The sequence below is a fragment of the Danio rerio genome, chromosome 11, assembly GCF_049306965.1.
Source record: "Danio rerio strain Tuebingen ecotype United States chromosome 11, GRCz12tu, whole genome shotgun sequence".
NCBI classification, from domain to species: domain Eukaryota; kingdom Metazoa; phylum Chordata; class Actinopteri; order Cypriniformes; family Danionidae; genus Danio; species Danio rerio.
Genome location: NC_133186.1, coordinates 34,122,812 through 34,135,823, shown reverse-complemented (window position 1 = coordinate 34,135,823; position 13,012 = coordinate 34,122,812). Strand labels below are relative to the sequence as shown.

The 13,012-nt window shown below is 36.6% G+C and overlaps 1 protein-coding gene across 1 annotated transcript; it reads left to right on the top strand.

Moving 5' to 3' along the window:
- Positions 1 to 5,896: 5,896 nt before the first annotated feature.
- Positions 5,897 to 10,519, top strand: LOC559910 (uncharacterized). Its single transcript, XM_683306.10, has 11 exons — positions 5,897 to 6,199; positions 7,098 to 7,224; positions 7,327 to 7,567; positions 7,675 to 7,948; positions 8,053 to 8,230; positions 8,353 to 8,429; positions 8,537 to 8,717; positions 8,826 to 9,074; positions 9,199 to 9,370; positions 9,454 to 9,602; positions 9,740 to 10,519. Exons 1-11 carry the CDS (start codon positions 5,921 to 5,923, stop codon positions 9,907 to 9,909), a joined length of 2,097 nt encoding a protein of 698 aa, XP_688398.3. The 5' UTR covers positions 5,897 to 5,920; the 3' UTR covers positions 9,910 to 10,519.
- Positions 10,520 to 13,012: the final 2,493 nt, after the last annotated feature.

The following is a 13,012-nucleotide window of genomic DNA, read 5'->3' as shown; positions in this document are numbered from 1 at the left end:
AATATTGAAAAAAAAGTATTAAAAATCAAGAAAAGAAAGAATTAAAGAAAAATTTAAGATGACAAAAAGATGTATAAAGTCAGGAAGAAAATCTGGAAGTAAGAACAGGAAAGCATAAATCTTGAAGAGAGGAAAAGAAAGAAAGAAAACTCTGTTTAAAGTAAATAAAGTTAGAAAATGAAAGAGAATCAAATTACAGATAAGCGCTTATGTTCATGTTGAAAAAAGTGTGGAATGTGTGGAGAAAAATGTGTAAACAGACACAAAAGACCACCTACTGTACTGTACTCTCCTCATACACAGGGGTTCTGCAGGTTTCATCAAGTCAGATTTAAGACTTTAAAAGACCCTTTAAAACCTTTATGAATTAAATTAAAGCTAAACATTAAGGTTTTTTCCAAATGTTTGCCACAAAAAAAACATTTATCATTATCCACAAATGTTAAATGTTAAACTTAATTGTATACACTTTTCTCAACATAATTTGTTTTTATGACAAGTTTGACTTTGTTAAAAGTGCATTAAATATGAAGTCAACTGCATAAATAATCAAAAATTTGATTAGATTTGTTGGCTTTTGGTCCAAATTTATTTATACTTTAACCCTTAAGTTTAATGCCTATTATTAAAAAAATGTCCACTCTGCCTAACTTCTGTAAATAGTTTTTGTATAAATGGAAGATAATGTAAAGCGATTTGCTGCTCTGTTATTAGTAAAGTTATAAAGTTTTTTTGAGATGGATTGTTGGTGATTCGATGGATGCGGGCTCAATTGGGTGTTTTTATGCCAAACGGCCCGATTTTTCAAAGTAGTGGCGTCACAGATGTTTTCACACTGCAGGACTATCTGAGCTAGCATTCAGTTATTGCTGTGTTTACACTGCAAGATGGATCGGAGACATGGGATTTCACACTGCATAACTTTACAATAGGAAGTATCGCCTACAAAGCTGTCTTGGTCCAAAAACTACGTCTTACAACCACATGATTCACATGGCACTATTTTGAATTGTGTCTTTGATCGTTCTCACTGTGTGATTGTTACTCATGTAAACGAGCACCAGTTTATCTGTGATTTGTCAAAACCTGTCGGTGAGTCAATATCGGGGCTAAAATCATGCAGTCTGAACTCTAAATTACTTGGACAGAGAAAAATTAAGACCTATTTAAAATAATTTAAGACCTACAAAACAAAATATCTGTGATTTTAAGACTTTTAAAAGGTCTAAAATTGTGTTTTTCAGACATTTTAAGACTCTTTAAGACCCAGCAGACTTCCTGCATACAGTACATACATACTGTAGATGGGATATGCAAGAAAGCATTCCAAAACAAGGTTTCCATAGAGTATTTAGTTACAGATTATGAAATATGATGTTTTTTGTTTGCTTTCCCGCTCACTCACATTCTTTGCAAGCATGTTTAATCATTTAACAGTGCTCAAACTTCACACTGAGTACTCATCTAAAAGTGATAGAGAGCAGGACAAAATAAGAGGTAAGTTTGTCAAATAAATCCAAACTCAAAAGTCACACACTTGATCACATGTTTTGTCAGCCCAATAATAATCAGATGACTGAAAATGCATGTAAATACCAGGCAGAAACAGGGCCTTAGTGGTGCTCTACGATCAAATCTGTTTGAGTGAAAACAAGCCCTGGTAACGTTGGGGAAAGAGCAGGGCATTGTGGGATGATCAGTTTAATGGAGTCTTCTTGTTGAGATAAAGACTGAAAGGCTAATCAATGAGACCGGCTGTGCTAATGAACAGACCTCACACTCCTGCCAAATACCTGAGCCAATAGCTCTTCATGCCTGCTCCACGAGGACACGTTCAAAGAAATCAAACAATCAGGAAGCGGACTGAACATGAGCCTGAAGAGTAGCCTCTCAGTGGAAGTGATTAACCCACGTTTCCGACCGTGTGTGTGTGATTAATCGAACACGTGCTGCTATGTTCTGCCCCTCTGATGGGCGCAGGGTGGCATGTTTCCCATGATGCACCAGCTGTCTGGTCTTTGGCTTCCTAAGCTGCGAAGCTCTTGTTAATGAGTGATAAAAGTCTTGGGTCAGGAGCAATGAATATTGTATGGCGTCGGTTTCTCAAGCAGCTGTTTAAAAAAGCCTCTTTGTGTCCTCCTAATGGCTAATTACAAACAGGTTCCGGATGAGATGAAGCATATGGTGGAATTTTTAAAAACATCTGTATGATGGTGGCAAAAAGGACAGAGATTAAATATTAATTGTAATGATATAAACTATCACAACTCCAACTACACTGCACCACAACATCTGCTGATAAACAAAAAGCAACCAAAAAGTGTGATCCTTCACAGTGGAGCAACATTTCCTTTAATGATGCTTGGCAGCAAACACAAGTAGTTTTCTTCGGTTACTTTGCAAACATCTGTCATTTTATGTTGTTTTCTAAACCTTGTTTAAGCACAAAAGGAGGATGGTCTCCCATAGAGGTTGGAATAAAGTTAAAGACTTAAAGAATAAAGTTGTTTATGGTACAGAAAATGCTACCTTGGACAAATTGAGGTGCTTCATGGAGATATGAGGCTTGAATTTCCTTCTTGAGTTGAAGTAAATTCAGTAAATAGATTTATCAAATACAAGAATATAATAAAAGTACATGTAATTAAGTAGTTTGCAAAGTTAAAAAAAAAAAAAAGTCACAACAAAAGAAAACTAAAAGTGATTTTAAGCTAATATTTTAACCCCATCCTAATATATGGACGGACCCTAATTTCATTTACATTTCCCCAAGCAGGCTTGAACGCTGCTGGCTACAGCAGTAATGCATTTCTAGGGGGTGAAGTGAATTCTGTAAATAGATTCATCAAGTTTCCATGTCAAAATGCTACCAACATTCAGCATCAACTGCATAACTGTAATACCCTTAAACCCAGTCAAACTCCAAAGGGATCCAGCAATAAGTTCATGGCATTCTCATGATCTCTTCATAGGGTTGGAGTAAAGTTAGAGACTTAAGAAATAAAGTTGTTTAAATGTTACCTTGGACCAATTGAGGCGCTTCATGGAGGTATCAGGCTTGAACTCCTTCTTGGGTTTCAGGCCGAAAGGCAGGATGTATTGGTTTGCGGATGTCAGTGCACCCAGTCCTAGAGGAGGTGGAGGGGGTGGAGGCATCCCAGGTATGGAGGCACAGCCTGGTGGAGGTGGTGGAGGTGGAGGGGGCGGCGGAGCTGGACCTCCAGGAACAAATGGTGGAGGAGGAGGAGGTGGGGGAGGTGGAAATGTGGATGAGGATGATGGTAAGACCCCTGGAACAGCTCCAAACTAAAAAAATGGAACAAAAATAAACAAACAGGAGAACAATGCTTTAAATTAATACAGCTTCTTAAAATGTAAAAGAACTTCAGTCTAAAATTTTGGGGTCAGTTTTTAATCCTATTGTTACTTTCTTTTTTTACAGTTTGCTTCAAATTCTAAACTTTTTTAACATTATAAGAGCCTTCATTCTCCATTATGACTATTTAATACATCTTTACTAAATATAGTGTTGAACTGATATTTAAAATGACATTTAATTATATTTTCCAATGAAAATAATGTCTTCTGGTCTTAAAATAATATATTCATATAATAAGGTAAAAAATGTGAAGTTTCAAACCATGTTTGTGAGATTATCTTTGGTACGCTGCAGTTTTTAGGAGAAAACACTCAGCATGGTGCTGAATGATGATTTTAAACATTGTTTGTCTTCAAGCTAATTAAAAACACCAGACACAAACACCGTTAAACACCTTAAAAATCATTTTCACCACATGGGGGTATTTAAGTTGCACGAACAAACTAATTAACTCTAATTAATTATGCAAAACAGTATTGTTACAAATGAGCATTAAGATTGTTCATTTATGATACCCGAGATTAACAAGCCATGAAGCGCTACTTATTATTAAATTAAAGTAAACACAACAGAAGTAAAAAAAAACTAGGACAGCAAAAGATGTAATTGAACAGAATTAAGAGAAGAAAACAGCAACAAAAAAAAAGTCAGATCACAACAAAAGAAAACAAAAAAAAAAGTGATTTTATGCTAATGTTTTAGCCCCATCCTAATATATGGACCATAATTCTATTTATATTTACCCAAGTAGGTTTGAATGCTGCTGGCTACAGCTGTAATGCATTTCTGGGGGTGAAGTGAATTCAGTAAATAGATTTATCTAACACAAGAATGGAAAAAAAGTAGAGCACATTTTGGTAAGTATAGCATGCGAAGTTTCAGCATCATTTCCATAACTGTGTAACACCCTTAAACCCAGTCAAACTCCAAAAGGGTCAGTCCAGTAATAAGTTCAAGGCATTCTTATGACAATACTGAATGGATATTAAGAAATCAAATAAAAATAAACGATCCTTTGAGGTGCAAGGTTACGTTTGTATACAACTGAGACATGCAGCTCCTGTCCTTTCAGATTTGCCCAGGCAGTTAAGTAAATATAAAAGATTAATAAGGCCATAACCCTTTCCCCCACTCAAAACACCTCCATCTCAAATCTCCATCAAACATTCAGGGAAAACAAGTAAGATACATTACTCTGGTGTATTCACTCCATTCAACCTGAATGGCAAACAGCTGCAAGGGTGTGGAAAGGGGGGGGGGGGGATTTATTGAACAAGTAGATGTGCTTTAATTCAAACGGCGCACATGCCGGCCTCTAGATAATTCACAGGCTAAGAGTCAGCATGACTGACGCTCCTGCATATGTGGAGAATTGACTGGGTGATTACGCTTTGCGTTGCTGCAAACGATCGCACCCCAAAGAGATGGATCAGCTTAACTGCCTGTACTCCAAACTTTCACTTCGCTCATTGGCCACCATTATTTAGGAATTGATCTGCTCTATCGACGATAGCCTGGTGAGCCAAAAAGCAATTGATCAAACAAACTGTTCAGTTGATGCCCTATTTGTCATGTAAGTGTGAGGGGTTCAGGATCCATTTACACAAAAAACGAAAAGTCCTGAGTCTCAGGGCAGAGTTGAGGGAAGGTGGAAGATGTTCTTTAAGAGTTCCCAAACAGAGTTTAACCTTTACTTTATTTAAATTTGCAAAATGAATGGTAAGAGTATAATACTTAACTTAAAATATGCACAAAATACAAAGCATTCAAAGTTGACTGATGAATATATAATCTATACAGCAGGGGAAAAGTACTGAACATGTCATCATTTTTCTCAGAAAACATATTGCAAAAAGTTCCGTTGACTTGAAATTTTCCCCAGATGTTGGTAACAACCAAAGGAATCCATTTATGTAAAGAAAACAAATTAAACTAGTCTATAAATTAAGCTATAGGTAATAAAATGAAATGACACAAGGAACAAGTATTGAACACAAGAAAGGGACAAGTAGAAAGGCAGCGAAAGCCCAGACAGCAGCTGAAATCTCTCAGTAGCTCTTCAGCAACCCTCTGCCCTTTGTCATTGTGAAGTAATATCAGCTGCTTCAGCCCAACATCTACATTATTAGGATGATGTAGATGAAACCAGGGTGGAAATTCCAGCATGAAACTGATCCAAAATACAACCAAGCAAACTCTCAAATGCTTTCAGAGACCCACAGAACCATCAAGATGTTTACACGCTGTATAAAGTATTAAAGGGCACCTATTGTAAAAAATCTTCTTTTCAAGCTGTTTGGACAGATCTGTGTGTTGGTATAGTGTATAGACCATCATACTGGGGTGATATGAACACACCCAGTCCTTTTTTTTCAATTTAACTACAAAAAAAAGGGTCGGCCAATTGGAGCTGTTTTCAAATCGATCGCACCATTACGTAGGTGTGCGATTCCCCCCGCCCACCGAATTGATTGACAGCTGCGCGTATTAACATATCCTGCGTTTGCCGTTTCCGCCATTATCAGCGTGAACGTCGAAGCGATGCCACCGAGAGAACACCCTTGTGCTATTTTAGGATGTAAGGCTCAGCACAAGAGCCTTCACCGTCTTCCTGCAAATGAGCAACAGAGGCTTAAGTGGCTGAGTTTTATCTTTGAAGACAAGGTGCCTGAAAATGTACCAAAACTGTTGTATGTTTGCGCTAACCACTTTAGCGTAGACTGCCTCGAGAACGCGGGACAATACAACTCCGGATTCGCGAGTAAATTGTTTTTGAAAACTGGATCAGTTCCTACAATACGTGATCCTGTCTCACTTCAAGTAAGTATTACATTTTATGTACTTCTAGCCTTAGTATTCTAATTATGTTAAGCCGATGAATAGCATCTGCGGCTAAAGTAGCTTCGGATGTTTGTTTGCACGTGTTTACCTCTTATTGTGCTTTTCAAAAACATTCTAAATACTCGAAGCTGCATATGGTAGTGTGTACATGAAGGGGGTTTAGCCATTAGGAACAGAAACCGTAGAAAAATAGCAACATTGTAAAAAGCAGTACCACTGGCTACAGCTAAAGTTTGTTGTTGTTAAATGTTTGTTGTACTGTAATCGTAAGCCGAAATGAATAACATCTAAAAGTTAAAAGCCGCTAAAGTTGCTTCGGATGTTTGTTTGCACGTGTTCACTGCTATTATGCTTTTCTAAAACAATCTAAATAATCGAAGCTATAAGTGGTGGTGTGTACAAGAAGGGCTTTTAGCCATTAGAAACAGAAACCATAGAAAAATATAAACATTGTAATAAAGCAGTAACCAGTACTGGCTACAGCTAAAGTTTGTTGTTTATGTGGGATGTTTGTTGTAATGTGTATACTGTAATGTTAAGCAGAAATAAATAGCATCTGCGGCTAAAGCTACTTCGGATGTTTGCGCGTTTACAGCTATTGTGCTTTTCTAAAACAGTCTAAATACTCGAATCTTTAAGTGGTAATGTGTACATAAAGGGGTTTTAGCCATCAGAAACAGAAACCGTAGAAAAAATTAAACATTGTAATAAAGCATTACCACTGACTAAGTTACAGCTAAAGTTTGTTTTGTATGTGGGATGTTTATTGTAATTTTTTTCCACTGTACTTGCACGTGGTCTGCAGTTGTTTACAATAAGATCGGTATGTTTTAATCAAATAAAGGTCATTTTAAAACATGTATGTTTTCTTACAAAGGCCACGACGTCGACAAAGAGCAACAAGGTGGATGTAGCTTGCCAGACAGAACCTTTTCACACATCTTTACACAGTGTTGGCACCCAGTTGTCTTTTAGGACGCTTCAGGCTAAACGCAGGAGTACAAGTAAGTTAAAATTTCTCAGTTTATTTTAAGTTGCTGCATTAGAAACGTGTTTTATTATCTTTATAAACGTGCAATGAGATTAATCATAAAATTACACTATAGGTGTCCAGACAACAATATCCAGTTTTGAACTGACTGTGCCATCAGCGTCCTCTACTGCGTTTATGACTTCGACACCCCTCAAACCTTCACTAAAAAGACCTCGTCTGGAGCTGGAGGAGGAGGAGGAAGAAGAAGAAGCCGAAGAGACTTTGACAGAGTCAAAAATTATAGCCCAAGACTCGGATGTGACATTTGACCCTGCAGAGGAATGCACATCTGCAACTGAACCAACAGACTTGTCGTGAGTTTATGCATTATGTAAATTATTTGACAGATTGTGTATTGTCATCATAACATTCATCATAATTTTTTTTTTTATTATGTTAATGTGTATATTTATTTTTACAGAATCCAAGAATGCCCAGTTCATAACATTGCCAAGTTCATTGTCTATGAAACATGCCTCATGGAGCTCTTCAGTGACTGCCCAGTGTGTCAGAGGAGATGTGATGTAAAGTCACAAAGGCTTGGGACATTTCTGAGCGTACAGCAAGTCTGCCCACACTGCGAGTTTGTAAGAAAATGGAACAGTCAGCCAATTATTGGTAGTACTCCAGCTGGCAACCTGCATCTTTCTGCTGCAGTCTACTTGAGCGGTGCATCATTTTTTGTAGTTGAAAAGGTAATTATCTATCAAAATTTATCACATTTCTTTTAGAAACATAATATAAATTTTGTCACAGGGTGCATGCACATTGTACTAAAAATTCTCCTCTCTGTTGTCAGGTATTTGCTGCAATGAAACTACACATTTTTAAATATAATTCATTTCGCCGTCATGCAAGACTTTGCATTGAACCTGCTATTGTCCACAAGTGGAGAAATTGGCAGAGTGAAATGCTAGAACAGCTCAGTCGAAGAGAGAATGTGATTGTTGGAGGAGATATGAGGGCTGACTCCCCAGGTATTTAGTCAAAAGATTTAATTTCTAATTCAATACAGTCTAATAAAAAAAATAAATATGAAATACATTACAATTATTCCAAAAATGTGTTTAGAATAATTATGTACGGTTTGTTCTTGAAGGTCACTCGGCCAAGTATGGGAGTTATACAATGATGGACCTTGCAACTAACACAGTGGTCGACCTACAGTTAGTCCAGGTAATACAGAAAAGTATTATGTGAACTAGCATAATATTTTGGATTGAAAATGTGTGATTTATATATATATATATATATATATTTTAACCTTATTTAAAATTTTATAGAGTAATGAGGTGGGTGGCAGTTACCATATGGAAAAAGAAGGCCTAAAGAGAAGCCTTGACCTGTTGGATGCCCGCGGTGTTCGTCTGGAATGCATCATCACAGACCGACATCCTCAAATACAGAAATACCTCAGGGATCGAAATGTCACTCAGTTTTACGATGTGTGGCATATCGAGAAAGGTATGTAATTTAGCAGTTATTAATTTACTTAAGATTAAATTGCTATTTACAGTTCTTACATGTTTATTATTATTTTTGTGTTGATGTCTTTTTTTCATTAAATTCCAGGAATTTCCAAAAAACTGGACAAGATATGCCAGATAAAGGGTTGTGAGAAGTTGCGTAAATGGTTACGTAGCATCAAAAACCACATCTACTGGACTGCTGCATCATCCACAACAGGTCCTGAAAGAGTGGCAAAGTGGACCTCTATCTTAAACCATGTACAAGACAAACATGTACATGAAGACCCCAATTTTCCGGCTTGTCTGCATCCGCAACGGATAAGCAGAGACAAGAACAAATGGCTGTCGGCTGGTAAGTTGTATACAGACATATAAAATATTCTTTGCGATTAAAACTAATTCAAAATAGAGCTTGTTTCATTGTTCAGATTTGTTTTTGATTTCGACTCTAATACCTTAAATTTTTGCTTGTTTAGCAACGATGCCATTCTATAAGCTGGAGAAAGTTCTCGCTAACAAGAGAATATTGAAGGATGTGGCCAAGCTAAGTCCTCACCACCAGACGTCAACTGTTGAAGCTTTCCACAGCGTCATACTGCGGTTTGCACCCAAAAATGTGGTATTCCCTTTTCTGGGGATGCTATGCAGGTAAAGCCAATGATCAGAAATTAATATTTACAATACTATACAGTCTTGTCATGGTACGTCATTTACATTTTTCTTTTTGTTAGGTTGTACTTGGCTGCACTGCATTACAATGAAAATGCCGGGCGTCCCCAGGCCACATCAGCAACTGGTAAACCTATTTACAAGCTTGCTTTTCCAAAGGCAAAGAAAGGAGAGTATAGGGTCCGAGAAGTGAAGACACAGCAAACTTTCGGTATGTATATAAATGTTTATAGTATTATTAATAATTCAATAAATAAAAAAAATAATTGCACTTTACATTCACAATGAAAACTCACTACTCAAAATACAAAATTAAGTTACTAAAGAGATAACTGTTATATTGCACAGGTTATGTAGAAGAGCTGCTGGACCTCATCTTCAACCAAGTGTTTGTGGACCCATCACCCTATGTTGATGAAGTGTTGGGAATTCACATACCACCTGCTCTATCATCAGCCTGCGATCTACCTGAGATGGAGGAGGCTATCTCCAGCAGGGTGACCCGCTTCAATCAATAGCGATCCTAAAACCCACATAGCTGCCCTGCTCTTCAGGAAACTGTCTTCGAATCTTCAGCACCACACAGGCAGGAATCACTACACGGACTCTCCGCCCGAGGAAACCCCAACACCAGCTCACAAAGCTCCGATAAGCCAAAAAGCGGCACTGTCTAACAGAGACATAATAATGAAACATTGTTTTAGAAATTGCACTACAATTTGAACTTGGGAGTTATCACATATACATTTTTATTTTTTATAAAATAACTAGCTTTAACAAAATTTCAGAAGTCATATTTTGTTTATTCAACTGCCAATGTATATTTGATATGTTTGTATGTGTTTGTAGATATACTGTACTTTCTAATGTTCATGGACAATTGTATTTCATTCAACAAAGGGACAACTTGGAGTTTATATTTTATATTTGCACAAGGATACATTTTATATTTGCCATCACATTTTAATTTATACTTCAATATAAAGTTTTTATATGACTAAGGAATTGAAGCATCTTTTCTGAAGGGTTGATGTTTCTATGCCATACTGATTTTTATATATTTTAAGAGTTTATATATTAATGTTTAGTGAATTTAAAATTATTTTTCAATAAAAAGTACATGCATTACTCAGCCTTTTATGAAGTCATTCAAATTGTCATCTCAGAAATAGCAGCAATAAAAAACGGTACGTATTTCATTTTTATTGACATTGAGGTAAAGTTGGTTTTATATTCAGATATTCGGACATTCTCCTTAATAGTATCATTTCAGTAAAGTATTCTTTGCAAATTCAAAATAGGGAAATCGTATTAGCAGCAAATGACAAAGTACAACATTGTTTACAGTCAAGTAAATAGTTTTAATGTTGTTTACAAGTCATACTTGCATGCTAAATACGATCGAATGTTTAAACTATCATGATAAACAATACAGGGACTTCTGAATGTGCGGATATAAAACCAACTTTATCGCTATTTTATTGACTACACGGCGTTAATGTGCTTAAAAAGAAAGCGAGCATGCAGATCATGAACAAGGTAACCTGCTATTATTTCTATTTATTTAAACTCACTTTTGCACTCCACGAAGTCGCAGGGGACCATAGTCTGCTTTGTATATATTCGATGCATTTTGCAAGGAATAAATATTGAAGCAAACGGGATCCATTCCTGGATGCTCCGTCATGCACGAGGGTTGCATTTCCAGTTGATCCATTCGTCTTCTAACCTTATTACACGACACAGTTATGCTGTTTATTATCTCATTCGATGTCTTTAGAGCAGCAACGTTAACATAAACTGGAAATTTACCTGCGGTATCTCCCTGCAGCATACATTTTCAGCCTCAGTTGGCATTTTTTCACAATTGCCACACAAGCACCTGCCAATATTTGTCAACGTCAATATTCATGAATTACGAATAAATCATACCAATGCAAAATTTATCTCTGTGGATATCTTTATGTCTTGTCTGTGTTTGACGTAACGCATGACGTTCGCGAACTTTATCAAACAAATTACGGATGGCGCATGCATAGTTACATAGCGGCTGTAAAAGTATTCAAAAACATAAAATATTTTGTATGTACCACTCTGACACATTCTGGCACATTCGGATTATAGATTCCTCAACAGTCGACTCTGCTTGATCTGTGTCCGAGTCTGGGTCATATATGTAGGGTTGAATTGTGTTCCTCTCACTCATGATGACTCCTACTGTCTGCCTCTGTGACGCGGTGCACAAAGCAGACGCGCTCTTGGCTCCGCCCCCTTGTTACGTTGGGCGGGCAGTCGAAACTCATTATCATGTTAAACAACACACCCCAAAACAGCAACCCGTGTACACGCCTCTAAATTTACACTTTTTAACACAGCATAATAACCATATCTGAATTGCGTTTTGATCTGAACCTATATTGGCACACTCAGAAGAACCATAATATTAGTATTAAATCTCAAAAAAGGGCTAAAATATGTGCCCTTTAAATACATTTCTATAGTTCAGTTAAGTTCACACTTAATTTTGATGATCCGTTTTGTTGAATTTCAGCTACATTGCATCTACATGCCATCTAATTCTCAGTATATTATAAGTAGACTGTTGGGTTGGGGTTAGGGTTAGTGTTAGGGAAAGTTGACATGTACTTACAAAGTTTGTTATAATCAGTTAAATGTCTATTGGATGTCTGTATCAACAGATATTAAGCAGACAGTCTACTAATACTCTAATGGACCATCAAAATAAAGTGTTACCCTTTTTTCTTGTGTCATTCCATTGTTATTACACATACTTGTTACAGATTTTTTTGTGTTTGTATTGTTATGGATTTTACCAATATCTAGTTCAATTCCACGTCAACAGCTCCTTTAGAAGTATTATCCCAAGGAAAAAGCATGACATATTTATTTCAATACGTATTTCCTCCACTGTATAACCTGCCAAATTAAAAAAATGAATAAATAAATAACAAAATAAAGAAGAGGACTCAAAGAAGTCTAAAATGTGCCCAATTCACTTGAGGACAATGCACAACAATGTATACAAAAAAGGAGAAAACATTAGACAGAAAAACAGCCTTCAAAAGTTTTAAAAACACTGATGAAATATGGAGTAGATAAGATTGGGGCTTTCGAGCAGTATGCTGTTCTTATAGCAGCTGTTCTGGCTGAAGAAGAGACAACATTAGGACAGATTGTGTCAATCTCAATTAGTGAAAGCACTAAAGCGGTAAACAAGTTTAATGTTAGCTCCAAAATAACCAAAATTTCTGTGCACATAAGGCTAGGCAGGATAACAGGGCATGTTGAGCATATTTGGCATAGATGTAATCTATTTAAAGACAGCATGAATGTCATTGTGAAGATTCTATCCATTATAATCATGATTTAATAGAAGATATGCATAAAGAACAGATGGAATCATATTCTATAATTCTCTGCCGCTCAACAATTTGTTTTGAGTGTATGTCCATACACAATAAATGTGCTATAGATAAATACACATTACTTACTTCTATATTGCACTGCATAAACACAGCAATAGGACAGACTGGCCAGGAAGTACAGAGATGTCAGCATTGCTTGATCACAACTAAATCAAACCACTAAGTAAGGCACAAG

Coding starts and splice junctions, on each gene's coding strand:
- LOC559910 (XM_683306.10), top strand. CDS start 5,921: ATGCCACCGAGAGAACACCCTTGTGCTATTTTAGGATGTAAGGCTCAG. Junction 7,225..7,326: donor GGCTAAACGCAGGAGTACAA/GTAAGTTAAAAT, acceptor ATTACACTATAG/GTGTCCAGACAACAATATCC. Junction 8,231..8,352: donor TATGAGGGCTGACTCCCCAG/GTATTTAGTCAA, acceptor TTGTTCTTGAAG/GTCACTCGGCCAAGTATGGG.